The sequence below is a fragment of the Ahaetulla prasina genome, chromosome 3, assembly GCF_028640845.1.
Source record: "Ahaetulla prasina isolate Xishuangbanna chromosome 3, ASM2864084v1, whole genome shotgun sequence".
In the NCBI taxonomy this organism is placed as follows: Eukaryota; Metazoa; Chordata; class Lepidosauria; order Squamata; family Colubridae; genus Ahaetulla; species Ahaetulla prasina.
In genome coordinates, this window is record NC_080541.1 from 171,368,720 (window position 1) to 171,382,039 (window position 13,320).

At 35.7% G+C, this 13,320-nt stretch overlaps 1 protein-coding gene across 1 annotated transcript in view; it reads left to right on the plus strand.

The window, feature by feature from the left end:
- The window catches only part of AGBL4 (AGBL carboxypeptidase 4), a 950,336-nt gene that overhangs the window by 434,016 nt on the left and 503,000 nt on the right, over positions 1 to 13,320 (plus strand). Inside the window, exon 6 of the mRNA XM_058175448.1 lies at positions 10,126 to 10,165. Within this exon, the coding sequence (XP_058031431.1) occupies positions 10,126 to 10,165 (40 nt within the window). The remainder of the gene's footprint in view (positions 1 to 10,125; positions 10,166 to 13,320) is intronic.

Sequence of the window (13,320 nt, forward strand, 5' to 3'; positions counted from 1 at the left end):
CCCCACAACAACATCCCCATGAGGTGAGTTGGGCTGAGAGAGACTGACTGGTACAAAGTCACCCACAGCCAGCTTTCATGCCCAAGGCAAGACTAGAACTCAGAGTCTCCTGGTTTCTAGCCTGGGTGCCTTAGCCACTAGATTAAACTAGCTTTCATTTCTTTCACTACTATAATTTCCATAGCATTTTAGCAAAGAAATGCTAATAATAAACTAATTTTAGCACAGGCTGCTGTTCAATTGTTGGTGAACCATAGTTTGGAGACCAAAAACCACAGGTATGATGTTCTGCTTGTCAAACAGGCTTATTTGTACCTTTTTGCTGCTGTAGCTTCCTGGGCTCACAAACTTCCCAAAGCCTATTATGGTTATAAAGAATAAAAAAGCAGACTCACTCTCTTTTCATTCTTTCCACAAGTATTCAGGTATAGTTGTGCAAGAAGACGTACTCTTTTTTTGTTTGTTTGTTCTGTTCTTTATGCAGTTATTTCAATCATAATGTCTTACGTATAGAAACTTAGCTTCCCAGCGAGTGAATCAATGTTATGACAAAATGGTACAAGGCAAGATCGCTCAATAGATTAATCTCTCAAAATTAAAAAGCCGGAATGCTGTGTGTAGAGCTGTTCCTTTGAGGCATCCTGATTAACTGGATATCGTGTTGTCTTTTACAGGAAATTACTGAAAGGAGGAGTGGAGTTGCCCCACCCCACCCTTCGGTTAAGACACATATTTCTGCTTTCTCCTTTTTAAAAACGCTGTCTGTTGGGGCCCCGCCTGATATCCCATTAGCTGTTTTTATTCCATTCTGAATAACTTAAATGGATCAGACATATGCTTTTTGACATATCCATATGATTTTACAGAATTAAACGGCAGTATTAAGATAGGCCAAATTCAAATATGCCGTGTACCAAATGTGATTGAAGAGCAGCAGAAACCCATCTGTGATGCAGCTGTAGCAGTACAGAATATGTCCAGACCCTTTCCTTGTAAATTGACATAAGGCAGACACTTTGGACAAATGTCTTGATTGCCTTTGTTTCAGAAATGATTCCACTTAATGGAAGAAGTAGGGAACAAAGGAAGCTAATGGTAAACAGGATGGAACCAAGCTTACTGCTCTGAGTGTTTCGGTTTTTTTCTGACAACAATAAAATAAGAACAATGCTGTATTCAAGATGCAACAGCTGAGAGAATATATGGATTTGGCTGAATGCCTGAGATGATACAACTACTAAAAATATACCAGGAAAATCAAGTTATACCAGAGATGATAATTTTGCCAGTAATGTTATGCAATCAGAATGTTGGCAGAATAGAGAAGTAAATCTGTTTTATTTTAGTTTCACATGTACTTGAAACTTTTTCTTCATATTTTCTCCCTTCTGAACCCCTCTCCCCCAACTCTGTCTCTGTATGTGTGAGTGTGGGTCTGTGTATTCATACTGAGCTGCTTTACATCCGTAAATATTACCATGTGGACTTTATATACTCTTTTTTCTTCAAAATACGTAATGGATGCATACTTTTCTGAAAAGCTTCTGGGTGACCATGAACCAGTCTCATTTTCTCAGCTCAGGAAGGAGGCAATGGCAAATCACTTCTGAAAACTTCCCAAAAAAACTTCAGAGAGTTGTCCAGGAAGTTGCTGGGAAGTAGCACTGACCTGAAGGCACTGAATAAATAAAATAAAATGTATTTTTTCTATCCAACCTCAATTATCATTGAGGAGTACAGAGAGAAATTTGAAGAAAGAATGCAAAAACAGTGAAATAAAATCAGCTCAGTCCGTGAAAGAAACTTAAGATCACCCCACTTTACTTCTCTTTAGTATGAAAAAGGGAAACTTTTCTTTTCAGGCTTTTACCTTAAATTTACCAACACTGTAAAATTGTGTTCCAGTAGTCTTTGCAGCATCTGTTTCCTGAACTGACCTACCTTAAGGGCTGGCCCCTGTTTTCTGCAAAACTATTTTTTTTTCATATGTGTGGTATCTGATCCCCTGGCCTGAGCACATATTAGTTACCACTCCTTTAATATAGTTGTTTGATGAGATATAGGTGAAAAATATGTTTGTCTTACCAAAACAAATCACAAAGTTTCCTGAGCATCATAGGGAGAGTGATTCTTCCCCATATAATGGTTCTGATGTGTCCAGGGCATCATTCTGGATCTAGGGAGTGACAAATTCAGGTTCACATCACTAAAAAGCAACTCTTAAAAGTAACACTTTAAAAAAAAATTCTATGAATGATAAGACAAGGGGAAAAAAGGCTTCTCCTTGCTTGAAGAAAGTGCTCTCTGTTGGTTTTAGATAAATTGATCTGAACTATCGGTTTCAAAATGGTGAAAATATCCCTATTTCTATTATCGATACACCCATAAACAAACAGTAGGTGAGTCAATATCCTATTACTGTTATGAACAGCTGCAATTTGTTTCTAATTAGAAATTCATTGAATAGTATATCCCATCTTCCCAAGAAAGGGCAGGCTCTTAATGGTTAATAATTGCCTTCCCTAATCTATATATTTTCTGTCAGAATGCTTTTCCTGTTATTTAGCATTACATAATACAACACATAGGCTGACAACTAAGTAATCTATATCTTATATAGATTCTTTTTATGTTAACAGCACCACATGTGGCCCTTATTGTTTTTATTCTGTTTATTATTTCTTTGAAATAAGTAGCTGTTTAACACACACTTTATTAGTTCCCACTGCTTATTCCTCACATTCATGTCTAATTCTGTTTGTGTCACTTGAGTTATCTGTATTGGTATTATAGTAATTGATGTCAAAAACACAGCAATAACACTGTGACTTAGTAATTTTATCTAATGAAACTCCAGGCTGTGGGAAAATATGTATGTTACTGGCACCAAAATAAAGCTTTTAATGTTTTAAAAGTTAACTCTATAAGAAGTAGAACTTCATCTTGCAAAGGCCTGCCAGATGGTTAAAAGCTGTTTACAAATGGAATTGCCTTAGTTATAATTGCTTCACAAAGTAAAACATTAAAGAAAGAAAAAAAGAGGACAGTAACTCAGCCCAGGGAAATCACTTGAGTAAAAAATTATTTCACTTGGATAAACAACATAAAGGAAAAATATAAAGTTAGAAAAACAAGGGTCCAACTAATTGAAAGTACCCTAGATAGTTCATGTGAAGGTATTAAATATTGACAGTAGTGCCTCATTGTTATCAGTTAGAACTTATCCGTCTAGTTTCTCCACATTATGATAGCTGCTTAATGAAGAAATGAACTAATCCTATATTATAAATCCTGTCAGGTGAAAGAAATCAGGAGCCAGGATAGAGTTCAAAAGCACTGCAAGATTATTCCATGCTACCTATACACACAAGAATCTTATCTACTGATGGTCAAGGCAAATTGGCATCAGATAAGAGTCAAAAGACTTCAAAGGGAGCAGACTTAGGTCTCTTATAGGCATAAAGACTCCAGACTGATGATGCATTTTACCCCACCCTCCAACTCAGCTGGTCATCTCCTTTAGATACCATCAGCATGGAACAGACTTTCCAAAAAGAAATATCTCACTGTAATGCAAATAAACATTTACTTTTAAAAGGCCAATTATAAACAATCTGTTTAATTACCTGATAACTTTTCTGGAAATTCTGATTCAAGAATAAGTGACTCATCATGTTATCCCCATGAGGGAAAAAAAACCCTCCAAGTATTAGAGGGATGTTTTTGCCCAGGTAACCCAGCATGAGCCTCACACAGTTCATATTTAAGTATATAGAGTATGTATATACATACTTCATCAACCTGTCTATTTGGAAGTTGTTGAATTTGAGAATGATATTCCACTGTAGACTGCAGTAGTAATATACATTTATGCTTAAGCTAAACACTTCGTCTCCCATAGAGAAGAAAATACCATTCAGATGAAAAAAGTCTGCTTATAGTTTTACCTTTTCTCTTCATGGTTTCTTTGTGAGCCTGTATTTTCTCAGCTGTTTTAATATTTCCACATAAATTACTATCTTGTAGTTTTCTGATACATTTCAACGTTCTTTACTGATCTTGTTTCTGAATTGCCATATAGGAAAGCAATTTAGTGTTTTGCCTCTTCTCAACAAGTACCAACTTACAGCATGCATGGTTGCTTAAAGCAAATTCAAAAGGAATTTGAAGTATTTAATTCAAGTAAGGAATTAAATATTCATTTACTCTTATTGAGAAAAATAACTGAAGCATTTTCTCTCAGCACAATATATCACTAGAAGTTCTCTGCCCCTGAAATGCCCAAACTAACTGCAAGAATAAGCCTTCTTTGATTTTTAGGAATAATTTATCTATGTATATGGTATTTTCTCCATGTCTATCTAAATGGGAAACCTCAAACCCCTGTATATTTAGAATTTGATTCTGGTTTATTTATATATATATAAATCACATTCTGGTTTATTTATATATATATATCAGTGAATCATTAGTTCTGTGGGAGAATGTGATTTCTCACACGTAAATAGTATATTATATAACTCAGATGACTGCATAATATACTATTCCAGAAATTTCAAAGAAGAATATCTAAATGATTTTCACAGCAAGCTCTCGTGATAGCAGAAAATGGGAAATGAAAATATGGACAACAGACAGGATATACATATCCTGCAACATCTCCATCAAGAACATTATCCAATAGAAAAATATAATAAAAGTAAAATGAGAGGAGTTTGTTCTGAGTCTTTCGAATAGGAGAAATCACAGGAATCTTGCAAAGAATGCAACAAATTGTGGAAGATTTCTGATAATTAAAAAAATGATTATGCTTGCAAAGTTAAAAGAAGTAAATGGGAAAGACAATTCATTAGATCAGAGGTCTTCAACTTGGCAGCTTTAAGACTTGTGGACTTCAACTCCCAGAATTCTCCAGCCAGCAAAGCTTACTATTCTAGGAGTTGAAGTCCACAAATCTTAAAGCTGCCAAGTTTGAAGACCTCTGGATTAGATGATTGGCTATAACCAAAGAGATCATCAGAATATCCTTGGAGGTGGAAAAAGTTTGTTACACAAACAAAGCAGAAAAGCAAATATTTGTTCATACATTCAGAGTAGAGCTTGATGTACCTGTATGGGTAGTTTCTATTTATGCATCTTGAAGTCAATTCCCTTCTAATAATAAATAGTTAAGGTGTACATCTATGCTGTTAAAATAAAAAACAGTATAGTGTTTTTTACAGCATGTTTTTTACAGCATGTTTACAGCATGTTTTTTACAGCATGGTGCCTTAGACCAGTGATGGCTAACGTTTTCCGGACCGAGTGCCCAAAGCATGCGTGCGCCCGACCCCCCAAAATGCAAGGCATGTGCGGCCCTCACTGATGCATATGCCTCCTGCATGCACCTCCCCTCCGCATGTGCGGCAGAGACCCGAAAACCAGCTGGCTGGTGGAGGCACGCATGCATGGGTGGCAGAGCTGAACTTGGGTGATGGCTCGCGTGCCCATAGAGAGGGCGCTGTGTGCCACCTCTGGCATGCCTGCCATAGGTTCGCCATCACGGCCTTAGACCTTGCTTTTCTTTCATTGCATTCAGTTCATACTCAGTAAAAGTACAAACATGGAGTTGGGGGTTTTCTTTCTTGAGTTTTGAATGGAACTATGAACTATGTCTGTGTGTTCTGGGAGTAAAATACTATTACCTCTCAAATGGCTGGAAAAATAGTGAAATAGTGTATCAAAACACTTATTTAAAAAAAATATCAGAGAGAAAAAAGAAGCGAGCTTTAGAAAGAAAATAGTAATTAAAGTAATGTTCACTACTATTATGTTTCAAACCAGCAACCTTCTTTTTACAAAGCAAAAGTTACAGTAACAGTGTAGCTGCGAAAAGTAAAGAGAAAATCTAATAGGAATTAGAGCTGCTAATAAGATTGGCTCAGTTGAAAGGGCATTTCTTCTTCTATAAAGCAACCAATGAATTGCTGGAGCTAGCCTGTAATTAAATGGAATTCTTCCAGCTGAAATGGAAGGAGGTTAAGTTTGTGATGGGATGAAAGTGCTTTAAAAGGTGATATCTTCAGGGGGGGAAAAAAATTTTTGCTATCCCATTCTGGTGATTGGGCAACTAAGCAGTGAAACCCTTATATCTTATTCAGAACAAATTTAAAGAAACCAGACAGAATTTAAAGAGGGAGTAGAGAAATCCATTTACTGGATAGGTAGAGAGTGTTACTAAAAATCTGCAGTTTAGAAGTCTCTTGCATAGTTTTCAGAAGAGATAGTGTTCAACTGTATTGAGATATCTTTGAATAAAGCTTCTGTGGACACATCTTATGATAAGAAAAGAATTGACCTGTTTATGATGTGTTTCATTTCAGTTTAGAGTTTTAGATAATGAAACAAAGAACAAAACAGTAGTGAGGACCATCTTGCAGATAATCTAATCTTAAATGAATTTGTTAATTTACACAAAATAATACTTTCTTTGTTCTTTTTGTACTCATCCTGAGTTAATTATGGCTAGAATTAAATTGAAAAAGTCAGCAAAAATCCCTAAGGGCATCAATACCAAGGAAGAGAATTTAACTGCTGAAAGGGAAGAAAAAAAGGGAATATATTATCAGGAGAAAAGGTTAAAAGAATGCTCAAAGTTTAAAGTCTTAAGTCAGAAAAATGTAATAAAGAATTTCAGCAATAAAGTATTTTAAGGTCAGCCAAGTACAGCTATATTCAGGGACAAATCCATATATTTAAATTTGAATTTGAGGTGAAGAACAACAGTGTAGTTATTAGAATGAAATACAATGGAATAATAGCAGTATTTGATGGATTGTGGTATGTGGATTCTATTCAAATATTCTGAGTAATGATAGCTCCAGAATTAAGATACAGAGAGGTAGTTCCAGTGGTGGGTAGCTCCCGGTTCTGTCCAGTTCTTGTGAACCGGTAGTAAAAGCTCCGCCCACCCACCTGGACATCATAATGCACAATCTGCACATGCGCAGAAGCGCACACATGTGCTCCCATTGCAAACCAGTAGTAAAGGTAAGTAGAACCCACCCCTGGGTGGTTCTCTTGCAAGAATTGAAGTAGACAGGATAAGATTCATTTTAACTTTTGTTGTGAATATAAATTATGTATGGGGTAAAGATAAGAAGGAAGCAAAGAAAGCTATAACTAGGAAGAACAGATTCTTATGAGCAACTTAGAGAACCACCTATGACAACTGCAATGCTTCCAGATACCATATCTTTTCGGCATAAGAGCAAATGTATTTCTAGCTTTATCGAGATTCAGTCAGAAATGTTATGTTGTCTTTGTGTGTGTGTGTGGAGAGAGAGAGATAGAAGCAGTGGTGAAATCCACATTTTTTTTACTACAGGTTCTATGGGTGTGGCTTAGTGGGCGTGGCAGGGGAGGATAATGCAAAATCCCCATTCCCACCCCACTCCAGGGGAAGGATACTGCAAAATCCCCATTCCCACCCCACTCCAGGGGAAGGATATTGCAAAATCTCCATCCCCAACCCACTCTGGAGCCAGCCAGAGGTGGTATTTGCTGGTTCTCTGATCTAGTCAAAATTTCCCCTACCAGTTCTCCAGAACCTGTCAGAACCTGCTGGATTTCACCCCTGGATAGAAGGTTTTATTATTATAAGGAAGAGGATATTTATTTACCGGAAATATATTATGCACATAGGCAAAGCCATATCCTACCAGAAGGATAGTCCAAGGGCATGTACTCCATGTGTTAACTTTAGCAAAAAGGCAGAAAAAAGTTACCTCAGATTAATAATGTATTAGCCAAAAAGCTAGAACATTTCTAAAGAATATAGACAAGCAAAGGACTTAGTAAATCCATAATTATCTGTCTGTAGCCCACTTCTTCCTTTTTTTCAGTGGGTCATGAAGTTCTGAAAACTCAAGTGGCTGTTGGATCCACATCTCTAACAAAATCAATAGCCGCAAGTGGCATTGTGGTTGTTTTCAGGTCACCTTAAGTAAAGAAGACTGTGGTAATTTGAAAATGTTTTTGAAAAGTTAGGGAATGAAAGCAGTGGTAATGAGGAAAGGACCACAGATTTATTATGAAAGATATTAGATGTTATATTGGTTTATTCGTGGAGAAAAACTGTGTGGTTGCTAAGACCCAACATCAATTTGATGGCAATCAATCAGTCTTGGTTTATAATTTGCCTAGTGCTGATAGGTCAACAAGTTAAATTTATAAGAACAAGATAATAGCAGAGTTTTCATGACAAAATGAAAAATACATATGTGTTAATTATAAATTTTTGTTCTAAGGAGGAACTGAGTCCTAGGATTTAGGATCCAAAGGCTAAAAAAAAAAGATTTGTGGTTTACATAGTGCAAATGTTGTACTTATCTGCAACTGCTAAAAGTAGCTGTACCATTTCTCAGGATTGTGTGACAACCCTCCACAACTTCCATATGATCCTGAGAAGGGACACATTTAATTTTATGAATTGCAGGCAGGTGCTCTAAAGCCCCTTGTTTGCTTTTGAATCCGAAGTGATGCATAGTCCTCTACTTGTCAGAGATGTTGTAGCATCTAGGAACTGTATTCATTCACTAAATAACATTTGATTACACAAATACTGAAACTTTCAGTTCACATAGATGAAACTGAATGAACAGAACTTGGCAAAAAGATAACTTTTTAGTTTAGTGCTCATGAAGGCATGCTTCCCATTCTCAAGGACTTCCAAGTGTCACTAAAAGAATAGAGACAGCATAATGATGAGAATTAGATTAGAAGAGGATCAATAGGCCTGACAATAAATGAAAGTAGCACAGACATTATTGAACAGATGAGGAAAGATAAATTAAAGTGGATGGTGTATTCTGTAATGCTAGTGCTACATAAATGAAGGACCAAAAGAATTTAGAAAGAACACTAACTATTAGGAGGCCTAACAGAGAAAAATAAATGGCAAATAAACATTACTATGAAAAGGGGAGAAACAAGTACATAAAGTTTTGGATTTTTTAATTTATTTCTGGGTCTATATATCACATCTTGAAACAAATATTTCTGCAAGATGTCTAAGAATAAATGCAAAAACATTTTTTTCCACATATTTCTGGCCTGAGGGCTATACAAAGAGATGGATCTAAAAACCTCAAATTTCAAACAAAATCCAACTTTTATTTTTTATGCAGTTGACGTATCCTTGGAGAGTAGTCGTATGGCATATTGAAAACTAAGGATAAAAAAGCTGTAAGAATTGTGAGGAATATGGAAGGTTTTTTTTAAAAAAAACACCACCACCCTGCTTTGTTTAAAACAATTATTAATATTGGAGAACTACAAATTTTTTAGCACTCAGTACCTGTAGCAAACCTATTGGATTGTTATGGCAATGGAATCCTACAATTAGTGATTTAGAAGTCAGACTACATTAACTGATTTGAATTTGTAGTATAAAAATTGATCTTTTGCATCAGATTACTTTGATGGGAGTGCTGCCATCATAAATAGGCATACCTGTAGTAAACAGATACAAGAAAATCCAGTTATGTATAGTTTGTACTTTGGCATAATGAATTAAATAAATAAATGTAGCAAAAAGTGGCTGTAATCCATATGATAATCACCTTCCAAAAATTCTTTCTAATGGAGCTCACCACTTTTTGGAGGAACTGCAATAAAATTTCCTTTCGTTTTTAATTCGCTTCAGTTTCATTCGTTCCACAGAGATGTTGGTGTACAGACATCCCTAGACAAAATACAGATAATTAAAAAGAGTTCAAACTAAGAATGTTAATTAAGACTACCTTGAACACAGAATCCTGAGCATCAATTCCTTTCACTAAGTCATATTGTATTACTTACTCCTTGCTTGATGTATTAAATGCTTCCTTTGTTTGAAGCAGAAAAAAAAATCTAAACAGAGATGTATGTGTGTACATTCATCATCAATTTAATTACTAACACTCTTAAGAACACAAATTAGGGAGCATTCAAAAGTCAATGTTAGACGCACATGGCTTTCATAATGGTGGGCCATGTAACTTCTAATTAATTCTATTGCAAATGTCAGAACAGTAGCATTATACATCTAAACTCTTGCTAAAATTAGTTATCTTTCAGCAACTCGTTTTATCATTTGTTTTTCAGCAACAGCGGCAACTTGACCTCTTGACTATAACCAACCCTGGTGAGTACGGAACAAAGCTCAGTTTTTTTTTCTTATGTTTTCTTAAAGAGATGGTTGTCTGAAAGTGTCTCTTTATCCCTTCTCTGACATGCAAAATGAAAAACACTGTTCCCCAGAAAATCTTTAACATAATAACAACTGACAGCTATATTGTATTTGGTAAAGCCCCGGGCAGTTATCCTTTCACGGAGCTGCCTCTTCAGACCTTAACTCTGTGAATTTGAGTGTTGATATTTCTATAAACCTCCCGGGGTTATCTTAGTGGTATGTCTGCAGGGTAGATATACTATAATACACAAGGTATGTTCAACTATCACAGAAACATTCTGTTTAACTTTCTGTAGCAATAGTGTTAGATATTTACTAAAAATCAGAGGGAGCCTATATTACTTTTCCATGTTGTGGCAAGGGAGAATTGATAGTATGATTTGGAAGATGCTTCATCTCTCTCTCTCCCTCTCTCTTTTTAAAGAGGCTTCCAAGATCGTATAATTGACATATGGCTTTTGATACATACTGCTTATTTAATATAGTGGAATTCAATTGAACTACTCACTGTTCGGATGTAACTATTTCTTGGTTTTCTGGCAAGTGCTTCGAGGAGCAGTATGATTCTTGTGGAGTCAAGACAGGATGACTGTGATGGATTGTATCTACAAAGTAGGAGGTGGTGTGATGGACTATAGAGAAGTGGAAGAAGCACATTCTAAGGAGGTGGGATAGACATGTGATAACACAACCTGGAGCTGAAATGGAGAACGGGAAAGAGATTTAGAAAAGCAACTTGTTAGAGCTCGCCTGTGTATAACTCTTAGGGTTACAGTGGTAGAGGTTTAATCTGGCAAGATTCTGTTTATATGAAATGGGACAGGGGTCTGCAAACTTGGCTCTTTTAAGACTTTATTTTTATTTTTTATTTTTATTTATTTTTATTTTTTATTTTTATTTATTTTTATTTTTTATTTTGTCACAACAGTATATATAAGCATAAGTATGAAGTAACTATATAATATATAAGCATATACTGTATATGAGTATAGGTATGTAATAACTACATAAATTGGATATAATGAAAGGAAACAGTAGGACAGGAATGGTAGGCACGTTTGTGCTCTTGTGCACACCCCTTAAAGACCTCTTAGGAATGGGGTGAGGTCAACAGTAGACAGTTTTTGGTTAAAGCTTTGGGGATTTTGAGTAGATACCACAGAGTCTGGTAGTGTGTTCGAAGTATTAATAACTCTGTTACTGAAGTCATATTTTCTGCAATCAAGATTGAAGTGGTTAACATTAAGTTTAAAGCTATTGTTTGCTCTTGTATTGTTGTGATTGAAGCTGAAGTAATCCTCAAAGGAAGGATATTGCAATAGATGATTCTATGAGTTAAACATAGGTCCTGTTGAAGGCGGTGGAGTTCTAAGTTTTCTAAACCCAAGATTTCAAGATTTCAAGCAAAGCTGGCTGAGGAACTCTGGGAGTTGAAGTCCACAAGTCTTAAAAGGGCCAAGTTTGCAGACCCCTGGTATGGGCAAATGAAGAACTGAATTTTGACTGGATTTTTACATGTCATTCTTGGGCTGTGTCTGACATCGTCTCTTGTCACCAAAGCAGTTACTGTAAATGCAATGGTTTAAGTGGTTGGTCCTTGTAGCTAAGAAACTAGATTTAAATATTGATACTGAAGTCAACATTGATAGCCCTCAATTGGATACTAAGACTCAGAGATCTCTTTTTGATGAGATCAAAACTATATGCCAGATCACAACTATTTCTGAATTACTTTTCAATTTCAAGATGGATCAGATAATGGGTTCCTGAATTCTCTTCATCGAGAATGTTCTTTAACGGTGTGCATGCATTGTGTATCAATGTTGGAATTTAAATCTTATTTCAAATACCTAATGCAGATATTTTTTTAAAAAAGTTACAGCTGGTCACATGTGAATGGTGTAATTATGAACCACTAGTCATACTGGATCAGGATTCTGGGAATTGTCATCCAGCAACCTTTGAAGCATAATAGATTTTCTACCACTAATCTATATGAACTAGTATAAAAATGTTTGATTAAATAGTAACTATTAAGGTATGCATATTTCTCAGACTAGTCAATATATAAGTTTTGTTCCTTTGCTCTATTATTTTAGAAGAGTGGAACAAAATAATGCTTAAATGTTTATGAGAATCCAAACTATAGTCCATACAAAAAACAGAATAAGAGGAATTTCTTTCTCTCTATTCTATGCAAATATCCAGTCTACAATCAAAATCTGGGAAAATTTGAAGATATTATATGATGACGATGAATGATGATATTATAAATCATCATTCTTAAGATTTAAGAGTGAATTGTTTAAATCCATTGCTGATGATACAGCTCAGTGACAAAGTGTCAACTGTGCATACAAGAGTTCTATTTTCGTTCTCTGCTTTGTCTGGGAATTACAGGAAACAACAGGATGCAGGCCTCCAGTTCTTAGGAAAGATACAGAAAGTCAGGATATTCATTACTCTACCAAGTGGGGAGAGTTTGGCTTTATTTCAATTATTTTAAAATGATTTTTATATATGTGGTCACAAAAAAAGAGCAAATAGCATAAAGGTACAACAGAACAGCCATTTTGTATGCTGAGATCTCAGAACAAAATACCAATGTTCTAAAAACTGTTTTCAAAAAGAGAACATTTCCCTCCATTTTTGAGCGAAAAATAAGCTATTTTGGGTGGCTTGCAATTGGGCTTTCTTTGTATGTGTGCAGGGATTTTGTTGCCAGGCAAGTGTAGCAAACAAAGGATATAAAAAAGATATGTTGTTTTATCTATGATAATTGTTTGTGTATACTGTTGTGACAAAAAGAAATAAAAAAAGAAATCCTTCCTGCTATTAACTTAGATTGGATGAGATCCGTCAGGATGGTGGAGGGAGGAGAAGGCAGCAGTTGAGTAAACACATGTCTCAAGGACCAAACAGTCCTTTTGGATTCTGTACTTCTCCTGGGAAGAGAAAGCAAAAACTCTTTTCCTCACTACCAAGCTATACAGTAGTGCTTTCAACTCATGCTTGAGTCTGCATAAAACAATAGCAAGATGTTGCTAACCCCTGTCTTGCCTCTATTCTTTCTTTCCGGTCAAAGTCAGTCACTTCCAGGGTGATGC